Source organism: Macaca thibetana, chromosome 4, assembly GCF_024542745.1.
Source record: "Macaca thibetana thibetana isolate TM-01 chromosome 4, ASM2454274v1, whole genome shotgun sequence".
Lineage (NCBI taxonomy): Eukaryota > Metazoa > Chordata > Mammalia > Primates > Cercopithecidae > Macaca > Macaca thibetana.
In genome coordinates, this window is record NC_065581.1 from 165,075,473 (window position 1) to 165,096,325 (window position 20,853).

The 20,853-nt window shown below is 49.2% G+C and overlaps 1 protein-coding gene across 1 annotated transcript in view; it reads right to left on the minus strand.

Annotated features, from left to right (window-relative positions):
• The window catches only part of RNASET2 (ribonuclease T2), a 31,189-nt gene extending 11,054 nt beyond the window's left edge, over window positions 1-20,135 (minus strand). Inside the window, exons 1-5 of the mRNA XM_050789412.1 lie at window positions 19,600-20,135; window positions 16,313-16,373; window positions 10,820-10,875; window positions 8,336-8,393; window positions 4,074-4,144 (exon numbers count right to left, since the gene is read on the minus strand). Coding sequence (XP_050645369.1) covers window positions 4,074-4,144; window positions 8,336-8,393; window positions 10,820-10,875; window positions 16,313-16,373; window positions 19,600-19,685 — 332 coding nt within the window. The 5' untranslated portion in view covers window positions 19,686-20,135. The remainder of the gene's footprint in view (window positions 1-4,073; window positions 4,145-8,335; window positions 8,394-10,819; window positions 10,876-16,312; window positions 16,374-19,599) is intronic.
• Between the last annotated feature and the right edge of the window lie 718 nt (window positions 20,136-20,853).

The window sequence follows — 20,853 nt, forward strand, 5'->3', positions numbered from 1 at the left end:
GCCTGGGCAAGAGAGAAATTCCGTCTCAAAAAAAAAAAAAAAAAGGTGATGAAACTGATTCCTAATAAAAATGCTCAAGCATGTTTTCTCTTAGCACAGACTATTCCCGTGCAGTAGGCATGTCATTTCTTTTACAAAGTAGGAAGGATAAAATTCCTTATATGCAACATAGGCGATTATTTCAATCCCCCACGATGAAATAATCAGTTTCAGTTCACGTCTACAATTACAGCTTGCTCAATTAACAACAAATCAAAGCTGAGAAAAAAGAACACGATGCTGCCCTAACCCCCCACTGATTCACAAAGCAGCGTGTGGTCTCCTGCAGTGAGTGGGTGCTTCGCAGCCAGGGAATTTCGCGGAGTGGCACAAACTGTCATTTCTAAGCAACCAGCCACGGAAAGGCAGGACAGCTAATTACCAGGAAACACCTCAGGCCCATTTTCCATTTCAGCTGCTACAAATGATAGTTCAAGCATCCATTCTACATAGAGGACAATAAGAACAACTGAACAGCCCATAACCAAAGGGCTGCACATCAACAGCAATTTGTATTCCAGAAACATGTGGTCACCGACAATGATTTCTGATATTTTACTGCAGATTACAGGCTTACAAAAATCTTTCACGTTCTTCATTTGGTTCTCAAAACTCTGCAAGGCGAAAATATCACTGCTAGTTTAGAGACAGGGAACGGAAGCCCAGAAGGGCCAGGGGACTTGCTGAAAGGTCACTCAGAGCCTGCCCTTGAAGGCCACTCTCAAGTCCAAGGTCAGCACCCTTCCCACTGCACTGGGCTGCCATCCAATCAACTGCTAACGAGACTGACAGCCACCTTCACAATGACCAGCATGTCATTCAGATGTTTATCATCATTAGCATGAAAAGACAAAATGGGAATCAGATTTCCTCAGCTTCATTAGTGATGAATTCATGATGCTTTAATAAATAACATTCATGCAACCACTTATAAAGCACTTATATGCAGTCTTAAAAATACAATCTAAATGTGCATTAATTCATTGGCAAAATTCATCCAAAATACTAGTTTTAAATAATTCCTATCGACTTAAGTCGCAGAAAACAATGAAAAGTTGAAAACAGGAAGGATAAAAGTGGATGAGTAACTATCTTAATCTAGAAGACTTTCCAGAGCGAATTACCTGATAACTTGTTATGTCCTATGGGGTAGAAAAAGAGAGATTATTTTAAACTAAAAGAAATGTAACCTGAATTCCAGGTGACTTAGTTGCTATAAAACAGAGGTAATTCTGCAGGTGAGATGAGGTGTGCCGAGCCCTTCCACACGAATGAAAACAGTTCCTTGCTCACAATAAACTGCAAATGTCAGCCATCATTATTCTTGGAGCAAGCTTAACTCAACAGATGTTGGAAATAGACTGATATTCACGGAGCTCAACGACATTCACTCACACTTCATTTGGAACTGGACCTTTTTTAAGCATCAAAACGGTCAGTCACCAATGCGAAGTGACTCAGCGTGTTGCCCTCTATGCTGAGAGACACCCTGACTCACCCACCAAGCGTAGATGCAGCCAGGAGCGGATGTCCCGAGCTCACCCACCCACTGTCACCTGGCCCGCTGGGCCACAAGAGGCAGCCAATCCTTGGGGCCGGTTATGCCCAAAGACACATTCCACAGCAGTGCTGTGACACCTTCCTCTGCCCAAGGAGCAGAGGTGGAGAAGCCAGAGGCCAACCCCCATGGAGTTAGTCAGGTGACCTGAGTGATAGGCACAGGACTGGGTGACACAGCCCAGACAGGAGCTCCTCCCTGATCTTTTGTATTTAGGAGCACTCAAAAATATAAATATTAATTTGTGTGTGAGATTTATCCTTTTCATTTAGAACCAGACAGTTTTTTAAAGTGTGTAATTCAACTATCAGCTTGAAAATTTAAAGTAAGTCATCTTGCCTTTATCAGAGCACAAAAATAAATGCATACTTTGCCCACACTGTTTTGATTAAATGCTCAAGATCCAGCTCACTGAAGGCCTTTGCATGTTTGCTGATTTATTTTCAGCCATTTGGCTAGTCTGACAGACTCTATCATGGAACATTGTAACAACTGGAAAAATTCTCTTTCATATAACTCAGTTACCATACACTCATTATCTGAAGTACACTGTGAAGTGACATACAATTTTTTTTCCTATCTTCTTCCATTTCAACTTATCATGGCCATTATTTTGAAATAATTTTCTGGAACACAGGCTGTGCAGAACAGGTGACTGAGACCTGAACCATTCACCATCCGAATTTTCATTAAGAGTGGTTCTCTGTACTCAAGGGCGATTCAAGGCACAGATTGAGGGTCCGTGAATCCTAAGGCCACTTCACTGCCACACCGATGAACCAGGAAGACAGACATCACTTCCATTTCATTTTGTTTTAAAAAGCTTTCTTCTAAACTTAACTTTTAACTTTCCTGAAAATTACACACAAAAATATTACTAGGTTAACCTTCCTACCTAAAATTTGATGGGTTGTAATCTGAATTATAAATTGCAACATTGAAGTGGGAGAAAATAATTACCTTCAGTTAACATAATCTTAATAAAAGGAATTCACTTCATGTTATTAAAAAAGCCATGATTTTTTTTTTTTTTTTTGAGATGGAGTCTTGCTCTGTCACCCAGGCTGGGGTGCAGTGGCCGGATCTCAGCTCACTGCAAGCTCCTCCTCTCGGGTTCACGCCATTCTCCTGCCTCAGCCTCCCGAGTAGCTGGGACTACAGGCACCCGCCACTTCGCCCGGCTAGTTTTTTTTTTTTTTTTTTGTATTTTTTAGTAGAGACGGGGTTTCACCGTATTAGCCAGGATGGTCTCGATCTCCTGACCTCATGATCCACCCGTCTCGGCCTCCCAAAGTGCTGGGATTACAGGCTTGAGCCACCGCGCCCGGCCAAAAGCCATGATTTTAAAAGCTACCTTGAATTCAATGTGGCATTTAGGTCTTAGGCTCAGCTTCGGCTGAACTTAAAGGCACTTCACCCCGACTGAACTCTCAGTCTCACGTGCTAAGTCTCACTTTCTCTCTTCCCTAAGTCATAGGCATGAGATCATCATCTTAGAAGACATCTTTTTTTTTGAGATGGAATCTTGCCCTGTCACCTGGGCTGGAGTACAGTGGCGTGATCTCGGCTCACTGCAACCTCCACCTACTGAGTTCAATTGATTCTCTTGCCTCAGACTCCCAAGTAGCTGGGATTACAAGTGTACGCCACCATGCCCAGCTAAATTTTGTATTTTTAGTAGAGATGGAGTTTTGCCACGTTAGCCAGGCTGGTCTTGAACTCCTGACCTCAAGTGATCCACCTGCCTTGGCCTTCCAGAGTGCTGGGATTACAGGTGTGAACCACTGTGACTGTTCTCTTTTTTCTTCATGTACTTCAAGACAGGAGCACAATTTCCTTAAGAAATATTCTCTCCTGTCTGATATAGACTAAGTCTTAGATATGCAAGCATTTGACTTTGTTGAGCCTCAGAAGGGAAAATTCGTATCTTTCTTTTTTTTTTTTTTTTTTTTTAAGACAGGGTCTCACCCCCCCGTCACCCAGGCTGATTATCACCCCAGCTGATCACAGCTCATTGCAACCTTGAGCTCCTGGGACCACAGACACACAATACCACACCTGCCTGACTTTTTAAATTTTGGGTAGAGACGGCATTTTGTCATATTACCAGGCTGGTCTCGAACTCCTGGACTCAAGCAATCCACCCACCTCAGCCTCCCAAAGTGCCAGGATTACAGGCATGAGCCATTGTGACTGGCTGAGAAAAGTTTTCAAGCAAAGTAATAAATATCACATAGGTTAGAAAACAGGCTTATAAGGTAAATTCCACTTGCTTTCATTTTTTTATACATTGGAGAAAGGCACCAAAAATGCCATAACAGAATCATATCTCATAAAAGGTTGTTGAAACTGCTCAGCCCCATAAGACAAATTCTGTTATCTTGCTTCCCACACAGTTTCCACTTAGAGCGATTCATCACGCTCCCCACACCCGCTCAGACAGCAATCAAGACAGCAATCAGAGGCTGGGACTTACCAGAAACGGCTGCGATTGGGAAACGAGTGAATTACATCAGGCCAGTATGCCTTCATTTCTGGCAAAAGATCCTATGCATTAAAATAAAAAAATAAATAAAAGAAGTCTATGCAGGATCTTAATAATCAACTCCAAACCCAGAAGGTAAATTTGATAAACTGACACATTCAAAGAATTGAGCTCTGCTAATTAACAATACTTGGGTGAGTAAAATAACCCTATACTTATTTTGTACAAAGTGTTTAAGATATAGCTACAAGTGCAATTTGAGTAATCATAAAACTGCACACGAAAATACAAGCTCTTACAGGTGAAGGGATAAAGTGTACATCCAAACAATGGAATATTCGCAGCAACAAAAACCAATGAACTATCAAGCCATGAAAAGCCATTGGAGGAACTGTAAACATATATTGCTAGTGAAAGAGGCCAATCTGCAGAGGCTCCATACTGTATGATTCCGATGATGTGACAATTTGGAAAAGGGAGTCTTAAGAGACAGAAATGAGATTTGCGGTTGCTAAGGGTTCAAGGGGAGGAAAGAAAGGGAGGTATGGCTCAGGGGGTCTGAGGCCAGGGGCTGCTCTGCACTGCACTGGGTGGGACTTGTTCTCCTGCATTTGTCCAAAGCCACACAACTGCACAACACAGGACTAAACCCTAATGTTAACGCTAAACTTTATTTAATAATAAAGTATCAGTATCAGCTCATTAATTGTAACAAATGTAACACACTATAGAAGATGTTAATGATTGGGAGATTTGAGGGGGAAGGGAGTGAACTGTCTATAATCTCCATCCAATTTTTCTGTAAACCTAAAACTGTTCTAAAAACAACATCAGCCGGACGCGGTGGCTCACGCCTGTAATCCCAGCACCTTGGGAGGCTGATGCAGGCGGATCAGGAAGTCAGGAGATCAAGATCATCCTGGTCAACCTGGTGAAACCCCGTCTCTACCAAAAACACAAAAATTAGCTGGGTATGGTGGCACATGCCTGTAATCCCAGCTACTCGGGAGGCTGAGGCAGGAGAATCACCTGAACCAGGGACTCAGAGATTGCAGTGAGCCGAGATCGAGCCAGGGCACTCCAGCCTGGTGACAGAGTGAGACTCCGTCTTAAAAAACAAACAATAAACCATCAATTAAAACAAACAAACAAAGGACAAGCTCTTCTTTTCCCAGAGAAGAGCTTGTGTGAGCTGGGCAGCCTGGGCTCCACACTGCGCCGGTCATGCTAAATTCAACAGAACTGGAGTTTACTTTTCAATTTCTACACACCCTCTACACCAAAAAAACCCAATAACAAACTTCAGATAACTTCATTTTTCTTCCCTTTCTCCTGTTTTCCAGCACCCTATATAAGGGTTTTTTCCTCAGCCCATTTGTAATGCGGCCCCCACCCCACAGCCCCTGCCCGTGTGGGCGCAGCTCTGACCCCCTGCAGCCCCCACCCCACCTCTCCTGCCCCACCATGCTGGCTTCAGCCCCATCAGCCCTCGGGATGATCTAGGCCACGATGATTGTGCAAACTGGGTTACTTCCGTTTGGGACAATGCGAAGTTGGACCTACCGCTACACAACGAGGAAGCCAGGACTACTCTGAGGAGCGGCGGCTCAGGCCACCACAGACCCATGACCCACCGACCCCACCCAAAAGGTGTTTCAGCCTTCCTGTCCTGGATGCCCCGGGGATATGCAGTCCCATGGGGCCTCTGCACGAATCTCTCCTCTCCTGAGTTTCCGCCTTTCCCGGTTGCAGGCACACATGCCCCTTTTCACCTGGCTGTTATCACGGGGTTCCACCAGCACTGCCCCTCTGCCCACCAGGCCCACACCTGTCAGTGCTGTCACCTTAGCCCACCCACATCTGTCAGCCCTGCCCCCTCACCTACCCATGTCCACACTTATCAGCCCTGCCCCTTCACCCACCCACATCCACACCTATCAGCCCTGCTCCCTCACCTACCCAGGTCCACACCTGTCAGTCCTGCCCCCTCACCCACCCACACCCACACCTGTCAGCCCTGCCCCCTCACCCACCCACCTCCACACCTGTCAGCCCTGCCCCCTCACCTACCCACACCCGTCAGCCCTGCCCTTTCACCCACCCACACACACACCTGTCAGCCCTGCCCCCTCACCCATCCATACCCACACCTGTCAGCCCTGCCCCCTCACCCACCCACACCCACATCTGTCAGCCCTGCCCCCTCACCTACCCATGTCCACACTTATCAGCCCTGCCCCTTCACCCACCCACATCCACACCTGTCAGCCCTGCCCCCTCACCCATCCATACCCACACCTGTCAGCCCTGCCCCTTCACCCACCCACATCCACACCTATCAGCCCTGCTCCCTCACCTACCCACACCCACACCTGTCAGCCCTGCTCCCTCACCTACCCAGGTCCACACCCGTCAGTCCTGCCCCCTCACCCACCCACACCCACACCTGTCAGCCCTGCCCCCTCACCTACCCAGGTCCACACCCGTCAGCCCTGCCCTTTCACCCACCCACACCCACACCTGTCAGCCCTGCCCCCTCACCCATCCATACCCACACCTGTCAGCCCTGCCCCTTCACCCACCCACATCCACACCTATCAGCCCTGCCCCCTCACCCATCCATACCCACACCTGTCAGCCCTGCCCCTTCACCCACCCACATCCACACCTATCAGCCCTGCTCCCTCACCTACCCACACCCACACCTGTCAGCCCTGCTCCCTCACCCACCCACACCCACACCTGTCAGCCCTGGCCTCTCATCCACCCATGTCCACAGACCCATGTACATCCCTACACCTGTCATTTTGATTCACCATCCTCATGCTAATTGTGCCTAAAGCCACCTTTCCTCTGACCCTGAAGATCCTCTATGTCACCACCTGGAGGTCTCAAGGGCACTTCAAACTCAACATATCCTGAAGTGGCCTCTTCATCACGCCTCCCCAGAGCCCATTCCCTGCAGTGGGTCCTGGAGGAGAGGAGGAGAGTCTTCGTGAGGAGCTAGAGACAGCACCAGGCTCTGGGGTGTCCCTTCTAAGTCTCATGGCAGTCCCCAGCCTCTTGGCTTATCCCACTGAAGGTCTTCATGGGGAGGAAAAAGAAAACAATTCCATACGGATTAGAATTTGTGGGCTGGGTGCGGTGGCTCACACCTGTAATCCCAGCACTTTGGGAGGCCAAGGTGGGTAGATCACCTGAGATTGGGAGTTCGAGACCAGCCTGACCAACATGGAGAAACCCTGTCTCTACTAAGAATACAAAATTAGCTGGGTGTGGTGGCACATGCCTGTAATTCTAGCTACTCAGGAGGCTGAGGCAGGAGAATCACTTGAATCTGGGAGGCGGAGGTTGCTGTAAGCCAAGATTGTGCCATTGCACTCCAGCCTGGGCAACAAGAGCGAAACTCTAACTCAAAAAAAAAAAAAAAAGAACTCGTGATGGATTTGCAACTAATGACCTTGGGAAATGTAGCATTCCTAGGAAGGACCCACAACTTCCACAAATCCTTCCATTCTACTGCATATTTTAAAGAAGGCCCTAGTTACCACTGCCTCCCTGGGTCCAGGACCAGTTACCCTGACATATACTGGTTACACACAGGAACTGCTGGCACCCCTAAGGAAAGATGAGGGCGTGCGTACGAGTGAAGACTCCGTATGCCATATGAGGTACGGGTATCTCAAAGGAACGCCTCTGCTAGTATCTCTAATAAATTCCCACCCTGTGAGCTTTCTTTAATCAAGCTCTTGTACTGGAAAGGCCCAGCATGTCCACCCTGCTCAGAAACCCGTCTACCAGATAGGACAGCCCCAGGCCTGTGCTCTCTGAGCCTCAGCTGTCTGGAAATGCCTGGCAATATAGCACACCAACCGGATTCCCACGTGAGCCATCCGACCCAGGAGTCCTGGGACCTGGGACGAGGTAGGGCTGGCAGGCGAGCGTCAGGATCTGCACAAGGTTGGCACGGGGGAGTGTCAGGGCTTGCTCTGGTTGGAGCCCCTCGCTCAGGCCCCTCATGCAGTGGCTTGGGTACAAGGCAGGGGAGGGGAGGGAAGGAGAGGGGAAAGGTCAGTTGGTGTAATTTGTGGGGTTGAGATAGCAATACTTACTAAAACAGCACCAAGGGCTCAATCCTGGTGAATACATTCATGACCCCATAATTTTAAAGATGACTTTGAAGATACACGTGTGAAGAAAAGAGTTAATCTAGGTCAACACTCTGCAGTAGAAATATAATTAAAAATCAATACCTTAATCTCTTCTAAATTGAAGGGCCACGATCTATTACATCCTTCACTTTTATCAGGCCTGGAAATTCAAATTTAAAAGAGAAAATAAGAAATATGAGTCTTGGTTGGGGTGGCTTCTACATGACCTTAGAAACCACTTTCATTAAAGTCTGCAAAGCATAAAAAGAGAAATTCTAATTGGGAATTCCTTATCCCATGCAGGACGCTTAAGAAAGACAACGCAGGTAAGAGTAGTCAGAGTTCAGATTTCTTTAGAAGAGAAAAGAAATTGTGTTAAGAGCATCCAGGAGTAATGTAAACAGGCTGCTGCTTAGTAAAGGAAGCGCAATGGATGGCCTAGTAGCACCTAGGAGCGGGGGCTCTGGGGTCAGCCCTGACTGGGTTGATAGCAACCTCTGCTGTTCCCTAGCACCGGGACCTAAGTCAGCTGACCCCTGGCCAATCTCCATGCCACAGATCCAGCATGAGAACAGTGAAAGTCTGTTCCTTTCAATGGTGAGGAGGACTTCAGGAGATGACAAATGTAACATGTTTGTCAGAAAGTACCTAGCGTATGACAGAAGATCAGCTAGCAGGATTTTCATTTCATTTTTAGTAGCAAACGCACTTACACTGTCTAGAACTTTAACTCCATCCTCACACATCTAATTCTGGACATATCAACTCTGACTCTTGAGTGCTGCTTACTCCACAAGGTCACCAACTTCCTAAGACCCCGACCCCTCAGAGCCCCAAAGAGGCCAGGGAGGGAGGAGCGTGTCTTCAGGGTCAACAGCTGGACCAGCATCTGAAACCCGCCTGATTCCATGCACTGGACTGGACGGCACTGCAAAGCTTCATTCCAGCCTCAGAAATGAAACGGCCATGACGAGCAGAGACACAACCAGTGCAGTTGGCAACAGCAGGGGAGAGGACACCATGCAAAGTCTAGGAAAGCCAGGAGCCCCAGAGACAGGAAGTCAAGGTCATCTGAGCAGCCTGAGAAGAAAGTGAAACCCCAGTAGCTAAATTCCAATTTAACTTGTTTTCCACCAATCCCTCTTCCTAAGGAACCAGGAGGCACCAATAAAGCTAAAAGGGCCCTTTTCAATCCCGGCATCGAGGCAGCAGGACAAAACCGGTCCTTCAGATGGGGCGATTCATGCGCCCAGTTCAACGTCACAAGTATGTCCATGTTAAATAGAAAAGAATTAACTAAAGGCAGACAAAACCAGAAAAATAAATTTGAGTGTCTCCGAAATGTGTACAAGAGAGATACACACATTTATGTATTTTCATGCAGTTATTTATAATGAATCCCAAGAGAAGAACAAAATGAGAAAATTAAAATGTAGTGACCCTAACAGGTACCGAGAATCTGTAAACACTATTTTAAAAAGTGTTACTGGCCGGGCGCAGTGGCTCACACATATAATCCCAGCACTTTGGGAGGCCAAGGCAGGCGGATCACCTGAGGTCAGGAGTTCAAGACCAGCCTGACAAACATGGTGAAATCCTGTCTCTACTAAAAAATACAAAAATTAGCTGGGTGTGGTGGGGCACACCTGTAATTCCAGCTACTTGGGAGGCTGGAGCAGGAGAATCACTTGAACCTGGGAGGCGGAGATTGCAGTGAGCCGAGATCGTGCCACTGTACTCCAGCCTGGGCAACAGAGTAAGACTCCATCTCAAAAAAAAAAAAAAAAGTGTTATTGTTATATGAAGACAGAATTAAAGAACAAGAGAATCAGTGTTCTGCTAGAAAGACTAAAGATTTTTTTTTTTTTTTTGAGACGGAGTCTCGCTGTGTCGCCCAGGCTGGAGTGCAGTGGCGCGATCTCAGCTCACTGCAAGCTCCGCCTCCCGGGTTCACGCCATTCTCCTGCCTCAGCCTCCCGAGTAGCTGGGACTACAGGCGCTGCCACCACGCCCGGCTAGTTTTTTGTATTTTTAGTAGAGACGGGGTTTCACCGTGTTAGCCAGGATGGTCTCGATCTCCTGACCTCGTGATCCGCCCACCTCGGCCTCCCAAAGTGCTGGGATTACAGGCGTGAGCCACCACGCCCGGCCAAGACTAAAGATATTTTTAAATAAGAATCTGGGCTGGGCGCGGTGGCTCACGCCTGTAATCCCAGCACTTTGGAAGGCCGAGGCGGGCGGATCACAAGGTCAGGAGATCGAGACCATGGTGAAACCCCGTCTCTACTAAAAATAGAAAAAATTAGCCGGGCGCAGTGGCGGGCGCCTGTAGTCCCAGCTACTCGGAGACTGAGGCCGGAGAATGGCGTGAACCCGGGAGGCGGAGCTTGCAGTGAGCCAAGATTGCGGCACTGCACTCCAGCCTGGGCGACACAGCGAGACTCCGTCTCAAAAAAAAAAAAAAAAAAAAAAGAATCTGGTCTATTGGATAAACTCCTAAAAATAAACAAGAACAAATACATTCAAGCTAGGGTTCCCAGTCAGAGAGCCTCTTCTGCCTAAGATTTAATTGTGTGAGACACTTGCCATAGTCCATGTATTGTCCAGTAATCCGGAGGGTCTCTACAGTCGTTTTGAATTTTCTAGGGAGAAAATATAAAAAGAAAATGATTGGTTCTTTATTAAAATACACTTAGAACCCTATTAAAATACATTTAGCAACTAGTTGCAACATATGCCAATGAGATACAGGTACTGTGCTAATAACACAAGCTAAAACCAGTGTTAGTTCATAATAAATTGCTTACAACAACACATCCATGAGGAAGCTACTCTAGGGCTGGATGTTCTAAGCCAATCCTCAAACAACTGACTTAATAGAAACAGCCATTTTTGTTAAGCCATTCCTCAAATATTTGACTTAACAGAAACAGGTGCTTTTATGAGCCGAGCACAGTGGTTCACACCTGTAATCCCAACACTTTGTTTGGGAGGCCAAGGCGGGTGGTTCAACTGAGGTCAGGAGTTCTAGACTAGCCTGGCCAACGTGGTGAAACCTCATCTCTACTGAAAACACAAAATTGGCCGGGTGTGGTGGCAGGCGCTTGTCGTCCCTGTTACTCTGGAGGCTGAGGCAGGAGAACTGCTTGAACTCAGTGAACCGAGATCACGCCATTGCACTCCAGCCTAGGTGACAAGAACAAAACTGTGTCTCAAAAAAAAAAAAAAAAAAAAAAAAGACTGGGTACGGTGGCTCATGCCTGTAATCTCAGCACTTTGGGAGATGTTGGGCAGATCACGAAGTCAGGAGATCGAGACCATCCTGGCCAACCTGTGAAATCCTGTCTCTACTAAAAGTACAAAAATTAGCTGGGCATGGTGGCACGCGCCTGTAATCCCAGCTACTCAGGAGGCTGAGGCAGGAGAATCGTTTGAACCAGGAAGGCGGAGCTTGCAGTGAGCCGAGATTGTGCCACTGCACTCCAGGCTGGCGACAGAGTGAGACTCCATCTTAAAAAAAAAAAAAAAAAAAAAAAAAAGGCTGTTTTTGTTAAGCCAATCTGATGGGAACACTCTCATTTGCCCAGAGATAATTTACTTAACACACACCCGAAAATACATGTTTAAGGACAAAAGGCTGAGAGTATCCTGCTAAACTAATACTTGTTCAGGTACCAAGTCTAAATAGATTAGTGAAATAATAAGTATCAAAAAATTTGGAGCCAGAAAAATAAAAAGGTAAGGAGTATATCCTTAATCACCATCATAAAGATAAAACAATAGAGAAAAAAAATCTCAGCTTAGCATTTTTTAAGTACCTTCAAATTGTTTAGCTAAAATGGAGTTTTTCCAAAACAGTCATCTGGAAATATATGTGGGCTACGGAAGCAGATGAAGCACAGGGCATGCCTGGCCCAACACAGTGGGGGCAGCAAAGGAAAGCATAAGTCTGAGCCCAGAGGACCCGCCCGGGCACCAGGGTCCATCCCGCCCAGCGCTTTCCCCGAATTTGCCTTTTGTGGGAGGCAGCTTCAGCTCACGGTCGATCTGGAAAGGAGGGGGAGTCTGGTTCAGCTGAGAGGTGTCAGCTACTGAACGCCTGAGCGGCAAAATGCCTGGAAACAGAGCAATCTCTAGTATTAGAAATGAGCAAGACTGGGCTGGGCGCAATGGCGCAGGCCTATAATCCTAGCACTTTAAAAGGCCAAGGCAGGTGGATCACTTGAGGTCAGGAGTTCAAGACCAGCCTCGCTGACATAATGAAACCCTGTCTCTACTAAAAATACAAAAATTAGTTGGGCATGGTGGTGGGCTCCTATAGTTCCAGCTACTTAGGAGGCTGAGGCAGGAGAATGGCTTGAACCCAGGAGGCGGCGGTTGCAGTGAGCCGAGATCGCACCATTGCACTCCAGCCTGGGCGATAGACCGAGACTCCTCAAAAAAAAAAAAAAAAAAAAAAAAAAGAAATGATCAAGGGCATAATTTGAGCCAGATAAGCGAAACTGCATTTTCATTTGTCAACAGAAAAATCAGTTGAGGAAGTAGAACAGAAAGCCCTTACTGCTCAGTGCTAGAGGAAGAGGGTCAGAGGCCAAAACCTGTAACTTCACCTCTGCCGCCCAACCCCATCCCTCAGGGAACCCAGTTCAAAGCCAGAAGCTGGGCTCCTTTCCTGGGGGCACTGCGGAGAGCAAAGCCTGCACCACACGGGGGTCTGAGGGCTCTGCACAGCACTCGGTTCCCAGGCCTGCCTGCGTGGAGCTGTGGGAGAGCCCAGGACACTGGGAACCCCAGACAGACCAAGCACCTTTGACACAAGCATCTCATCAGACAGGGCACCAGGGACGGCCCTCACTGCCTAGGAGGACACCTGGGCTGAAACAGAACCCTTCACCATGGCTGCCTGGTAGGAAATACACTCCCTAACAAGGACATTTTGCTACAGATTTTTAAAAAATCTTTTTCTAAAGCCTCAAGGCAAAGATGTGCCTCCATGCATATTTACATTAGTGTGCAGGGACACACCCACATTTTGTCATGTAAGTGCCTCCCCGAATGCAGAGCAGCTGGGTCTCAGGCCCTGGAGGCAGATCCTTCAGTGTGGGTCAAAGACAGTGCTTAAATTCAAGCTCCTCCTCCATGGTCCTTGGTGGTCCTTCCTTCCGTAGGAACCAAGGACTCCAGGAATCCCTCACTATATCTCAGAATGCCAGCCACACTCCCAACAACTGAAAGTTGGTGCCAAGCAGCTTCCGGCTCCTCCTGTCCACTGCCCCTACCCCAAGGCAAGGAAACAGCACCAGGAGCGCAATGTTAAGTCCGCAAAACTGAAAACGGGGCAATCTCATGTATAGAAATGAGCAAGAGCATAATTTGAGCCAGATAAGCAAAATTTCATTTTCATTTGTCATCAGAAAAATCAGTGAGGAAGTAGAAGAGAAAATCATTAACACTCAGTGCTAGAGGCAAAACATAAAGCCTGCGTGCTCCTGACAGAATGTGGAGCTAGCTCAGCAATACGATGAAACACTGTAGAAATGTGCGAGGCACACCAGGGTCGGCTTGATACACTGAGCAGGGCAGGCCCTGAGGGGCAGATCCAGGCAGCGTCCTGGCTCTGGGTGCTCCAAGGAGAAGGGCCCGGACACTGATGGGACATTGAAGGGATGTGGGGCATGGAGCAAAACAGAGCCAGATGAAGGGGGACCAGCCTGGAGGGCCGTGGGTGCCATGGGTGCCAAGCACAGCAAAAGGAGGCAGGGATGCTCTTGGGTCCTCTTCACTCACAGGACATGTTAATAAGATGTTCAATAATGTCCAATACATGGAGGGATGTAGGGACCAGCCCTACAGGGTCTGTGGGTTTTTCTCCTCATGTGCAGAGGTGAGAGATTGTAGAAATAAAGACACAAGACAAAAAGATAGAAGAAAAGACAGCTGGGCCCAGGGAACCACTACCACCAAGACGTGGAGACCTGCAGTGTTCCCGAATGCCTGGCTGAGCTGTTATTTATTGGATACAAGGCCAAAGGGGCAGGGTAAGGAGTGTGAGTCATCTCCAATGATTGATAAGGTCATGTGAGTCACGTGTCCACTGGACAGGGGGGCCCTTCCCTGTTTGAGAGAGAGAGAGAGAGGACACCTTACGCCATTATTTCGTCTTCAAAGAGTTTTAGTGCTTTCACTAATTCTGCTACTGCTATTTAGAAGGGAGAGCCAGGTGTACAGGATGGAACATGAAAGTGAAACAGGGGTGTGACCGCTGAAGCACAGCATCATGGGGAGATGGTTAATCAGGCCTTCCACAAGAGGTGGTGGAGCAGAGTCTTCTCTAAGTCCCCCCGGGAAAGGGAGACTCCCTTTCCCAGTCTGCTAAGTAATGGGTGCCTTCCCTAGGCACTGACGCTACGGCTAGACCAAGGTCTGCTAAGTAAGGGTTTCCTTCCCAGGCACTGGCGTTACCGCTAGACCAAGGAGCCATCTAGTGGCCATGTATGGGCACGACAGAGGCTCACACTCGTCTTCTGGTCACATCTCACCGTGCCCCTTCAGCTCCTATCTCTGTATGGCCTGGTTTTTCCTAGGTTATAATTGTAGAGCAAGGATTATTATTGGCCGGGCGCAGTAGCTCAAGCCTGTAATCCCAGCACTTTGGGAGGCCGAGACGGGCGGATCACAAGGTCAGGAGATCGAGACCATCCTGGCTAACACGGTGAAACCCCGTCTCTACTAAAAAATACAAAAACTAGCCGGGCGAGGTGGCGGCCGCCTGTAGTCCCAACTACTCGGGAGGCTGAGGCAGGAGAATGGCGTGAACCCGGGAGGCGGAGCTTGCAGTGAGCTGAGATCCGGCCATTGCACTCCAGCCTGGGCGACAGAGCAAGACTCCGTCTCAAAAAAAAAAAAAAAAAAAGGATTTTTATAATATTGGAATAAAGAGTAATGCTACAAACTGATGATTAATAATATTCATATATCATCATATCTATAATCTATTTCTAGTATAGCTCTTCTTGTTTTATATATTTTTCTTTATTATACTGGAACAGCTTGTGCCCTCGGTCTCTTGCCTTGGCACCTTGGTGGCTTGCCACCCACAGAGGGAGGAGTCGAACTGAGACTTGCTGTGGGTTGAACTGTGTCCTCCCAAAAGATATATCCCCGTCCTAACCCCTCCTCCCATCTGTGAACATGATGTGTGAACATGTGTGAACATGATGTGTGAACATGATGTGTGAACATGATGTGTGAACATGTGTGAACATGATGTGTGAACATGATGTGTGAACATGTGTGAACATGATGTGTGAACATGATGTGTGAACATGATGTGTGAACATGATGTGTGAACATGTGTGAACATGATGTGTGAACATGATGTGTGAACATGTGTGAACATGTGTGAACATGATGTGTGAACATGTGTGAACATGATGTGTGAACATGATGTGTGAACATGTGTGAACATGATGTGTGAACATGATGTGTGAACATGATGTGTGAACATGATGTGTGAACATGTGTGAACATGATGTGTGAACATGTGTGAACACAGACACAGGGTCTTTGCAGATGTCATCAAGTTAAGATGAGGTGATGCCAGATTAGGGTGGGCCCTAAATCCAATTACTGGTGTCTTCATCAGAAGAGACACAGAGACACAAAGTGGAGAGCACACTGTGAAGGAGAGGCAGAGATTGGGGTGATGGGTCACCCAGGAACGCAGAGGACCACGGGTCCTTACTAGAAGCTAGCAGAGAAACAGAACAAACTCTCTCAGAGCCCTCCAGGAGGAACCAACCCTTCTGACCCCTAGGTTGAGACTTCCCCTTTCAGAACTGTGAGAATAAATTCCTGAGGCTCTTAGCCACCCAGCTTGTGGCACTTTGTTACAGCAGCCCTGGGAAGCTCACACACAGCCCTCCTGGGGGCAGTCTCTGCAGGAGACACCGCCCACCCACCAGAGCAGTGCCCACCTCCTGCACCAGCAGCGTGGGTGCCCTGGACGGGCACATGCACGCAAACCCCTCTTCACAGGGCTCCCCAGGCCCCAGGGCCCGTCAAGGCAGAAACACTCACCTCGCATACTGTCTCAGGCCAGTGCTGAACCATAATCAGCTTTTTCCACTCATGGTTGTCACTGTTAAAACACAAGAAACTTATTTTTCAAGAACTTTTTTAAAGTTACAGAAAAAATTCATCCACCCATCCATCCCTTCATTCGTTCATTCAGCATTGAGTGCCTGTGGGACGAGGAACACTGCCTGCCCTGCTGCTGCGCACACTCCTGTGAGGAAGGCGGTAAACCCCTACACTAAGAAGGCACACGTGGTGGTGTCCAGTGCTGAGTGGCAGTGAACATGAATAGGAGAAGGGGAGGAGGGGAGAGGAAGGGAAGCAGAGGCAGGGCAAGCTAGGAGGGCAGCCAGGGAGGTCCTCACTGAAGGGAAGCCACTGAGCCACGAAGCACCTTTCTCCTAAGGATGCTCAAGAGAAACGCAGACCCACCATCCCTCCCCTGCATTCGTGAAACCCATAAAAGCTTGAAACCTGGCAGTTTTTTGTAATTCACTCGGCAACAAAACATAACCTGAACTAGCATAACGTTATTTATCGTCACTACCCTGACTCAGTTTTTAGATTTCACTTGCTTCTCTGCAGGATGTGTCCTTTGATTTTAGGGTGCTACTTCAGATGCCACCAGGACTGTTAACTTGAACACAGTATGTGCACTGCATCCTGAATGTTATCCAGGACATGGTATGCACACAGCACTGCATCACATGTGTTACCCAGAACACGGGGCCACACTAGATCACAAACCTGAACACTGAAACTCATCTGACTCTAAGACCTCACAGAAGCCACTCTGGAGCTTCAGCTTATTCATGGCAGGAGGCCTCTAGCCAGATCTGCAAGACTTAACAATGAGACTGAAGTAAAAAGTGCAGCTTGCAAAAAATGCACATGGAAAAAGCCAGCAGCAACACAGGAATATAAGTCAAGCAGACACTTCAGGATAAATCAAATTTTAGAAGAGAAGATTCCAAGTAAAAAGATCAAGTTGTTACACATTAGCTTTTGTGAATAATTGAGTCCTATTGAACTTGTATAAAATTTACAATTAAGATGGTATGAAAACTTAGTTGTACGTTGGAACTAATTATGCAAGCTCTCAGTACAAAAGGAAAAAAGGGTTCAGGCACGGTGGCTCACACCTATAATCCCAGCACTTTGGGAGGCGGAGGTGGGCGGATTGCTTGAGCTCAGGAGTTCAAGACCAGCCTGGGCAATATGGTGAAACCCTGTCTCTACAAAAATTAGCCAGGTGTGGTGGCATGAACCTGTAGTCCCAGCTACTTGGAAGGCGCTAAGGCAAGAGGATAGCTTGAGCCCAGGAGGTGGAAGTTGCAGTGAACCCAGATTACATCACTGCACTCCAACCTGGGCGACAGAGCCAGACCTTGTCTCAAAAAAAAAAAAAAAAAAAAAAGGATGAGCTGCAGGGTGAGAATTAAAGCTGGGAAAAGCATTAAAGACTTTTTTACCCTTGGGTGCAAAAACCTTATTTTACATAGATGGAAACTGAGGCTGGAAAGCTTAGCAACGCCCAGGAAGATGAGACTATCAATATGCTTACAACAAAACTACCAAGATTCAGACATTCGTAACAAAATCTCCATGTACAACCAGGCAAAGAGTGGTGTGAGTGCAGGAGACCCCCTCCCACACACACGCCCCCTCCCCTATTCATGGAGAAAGTAATGGAGAAGCTAAAGAAAGTCTAAGAAGAAAGAAAAATCACCAAGGTCTCAAACCCAGTTAGAACTTGGGAAAATACCCGCTGATCTGTGAAGCCCTGGTGGTCTGAATCAACCACATTCTGGCAAATCTTGCCTACTCAAGGTTGTCCGATTATATCAGCTGCATGAATTATGGGGTGGGATGGGGGATCCACATATGACAGCCTGTTTTATGCTAACATCATTCCAAGTACATTCTGTACCTTAACTGATTTCTCCTGAAGCCAACTCTGTGAGGCAGACTGTTACTATTTCTACTTTACAAAAGAGGAAACTGCAAAGCAAAGAGCTGAAACGTCCCACACCTGGCTGTGAACTAGCAGTTCCCACTCAGCCAGCACCGGTCAGCACGCCACGGACTTCCCCAATGAGAGGCTCTGAACCTCATGGCCAATAAATAAGGACATAAATGTAGCTCTTTTTCAGAAAATACATTTTCTGGAACATTGAAATATAATGCTACCTTTTAATGTATAAGATTAAAAAAAAATCTAAGGTGTTTAAAAAGTAAAACCCTGGCCAGGTGCGGGGACTCATGCCTGTAATCCCGGCACTTTGGGAGGCCGAGGCGGGCGGATCACCTGAGGTCAGAAGTTCTTAAATACAAAATACAAAACTTAGCCAGGCGGTGGTGTGTGCCTGTAATCCCACCTATTTGGAGGCTGAGGCAGGAGAATCGCTTGAATCCGGGAGGCGGAGGTTGCAGTGAGCTGAGATCACGCCACTGTACTCCAGCCTGAGTGACAGAGCAAGACTCTGTCTCAAAAATAATAATAATAATAAATAAATAAATAACAAGTACAACCCACCTTTTCAACAACTTCTATGTAAGTAAGAAATCATTTTATTAATCCGATCATTACCCAAATAGAAGGAAAAAACTATGGTATTCAAATATTGGTGTCTTCCACAGAATTAAAGTTGGAATTCTTTGCAGCAACGCCTGTTTACCCCTAATTAATCTGGGCGGCTGCCCGCCCCCACCCCCGCGCGCGCGCACACACACACACACAGACACACACACACACAAATAGGGAGGGAGAGCCAGGGTAAGGGATTCAGAACAGGCCACTCAAAAAGAGGAAGAACAGTCGTTTCACCACCCGCTGCAGTGGAAGCTAAAATTAAGCGTCCCCACCACGACTTCGACCTCTGGGAGAACTTCGAGTGCAGGAACCGTGCTCCACCAAGCCTGCCACCTGCTCTGTCGCGTTCTAGGCTGGGAGCTGTCTGTGGGACCAGTTTCCAGTCCTGCTCCAGGCCGGAGTGTACCCAGAACCTCACCCTACCCCCTACTCCTTCCCAGGGGTCACCCCGGGGAGTGCTCAGGGCTCCCCCCCGCAACCCACTTCTTCCCAGGAGTTACCCCGGAGCGTGCTCAGGGCTCCCCCCAACCCACTCCTTCCCAGGGGTCACCCCGGAGCGTGCTCGGCTCTCGCTGCCCTCCCCAGTCGCTGCCCGGGGCTCAGCGAGCGCCGACCCCGAGAGTAGCAGCCTGCACCCCGTGGAAAGCTCTAGGGCCCGGCTCCCACGCTCCCCACTTTACCTCGCAAGGTAACTCACCGCAGGCGCTTGTCCGCACCGCCCAGGCAAAGCAACGCCAGGTAGAGGCAGCCCAGCAGGGCCCCGCGTAGGGCTGCAGGTCGCATGGTGCCGACCTGCGGAGAGGACGCGGCCTGCTGCCGCTCCGGCCCCCACTTTCCGCCTGCGGCCCGAGGAATGCTTCCGGGAGAAAAGCTGTCTCCGAGACCCCGCGCCGCCGCGCTCCCTCCGCTGAGCAGCGGCCACCGGGTGCGCCCGGGGCCCTGGGACGGCCTGAGCCAGTGACTCGCGGGCCCCTCGCCGGGCTCTGAGAATTGCAGCAGCAGCCCTGGCGACCCAGGCCCCTTGGAGCTCCCCTTCAGGTTCGTGCACCAAGCGCGCACGTCCCGGGCCCACCGCGACCCCAGCTCCTCCGCGCTGCAGCCACCGTCCGCCCACGACCACGGTCAGTTGCGTCCAGCCCAGCCCAGCCCAGCCGAGGACGCCCTGTTGGCCTGCACCGGAGCAGAGAGCCACGCCCCCAGTACGACACGCCCCCGCCGGCGGACACGCCCCCCCAGAACGCCCCTTCCCCTCCCGGCGTTCACGTCCCGCCCCGCCCCGCGGCTGGCCGGGAGAGGCAGAGGTCAGAGCATGTCCGCGGGCCTTGCGGGCGTGTCAGGCAGCTGTGTTCCTTCGCCACGCAGGCACCCCGCGCCTTCCCACGCAGCTCTGCGCCACTCTCCCACTTCCGGGTCGGAGCTAGCCTGGACCACCCGTGAGGACCGCCCTCGGGGGGACAGCCCGTGTCTGCGCCACCCCCGCCAGCAAGTGGGCGTGCGGGCCCCAGGGTCACCCGGCGCTCCAGGGACAGCCATCATCTGCGGCCCGCAAGCCGCACCCGCTCTCAAAAACTGCGCCCTGCAAACTGCCCGGGACCTCCTGACTGCAGGCGGTGCTTGGCCGCCCAGGCTTCCCGCAGCCTCCGGCCTCCTCGGCGCACCACTGAGCAGCCCGAGGGACGGCTCCAGAATTAGGAAGGGACCTACTCGGGCCACTCCCCTGGAAACCTCTCCGGTCTCCCGGTGCTAGGTGCTGGGAGCACCAACATTCCTAGAAGGGCCTGGCCCTCACCCAGCCCTGGGCGTCACCTGCCCCTCCCCGCGGGCCCCAGGAGCCTGGAAGGCATCTCTGTGGGGTCCGCAAAGAGCCGCCTCGGGGCGCGACCTGGGAAGTCATCTTGTGAGGGATCCCCTCCTAGAGGGACGGGCCACCCCCCACGGATGAAGGAGACTT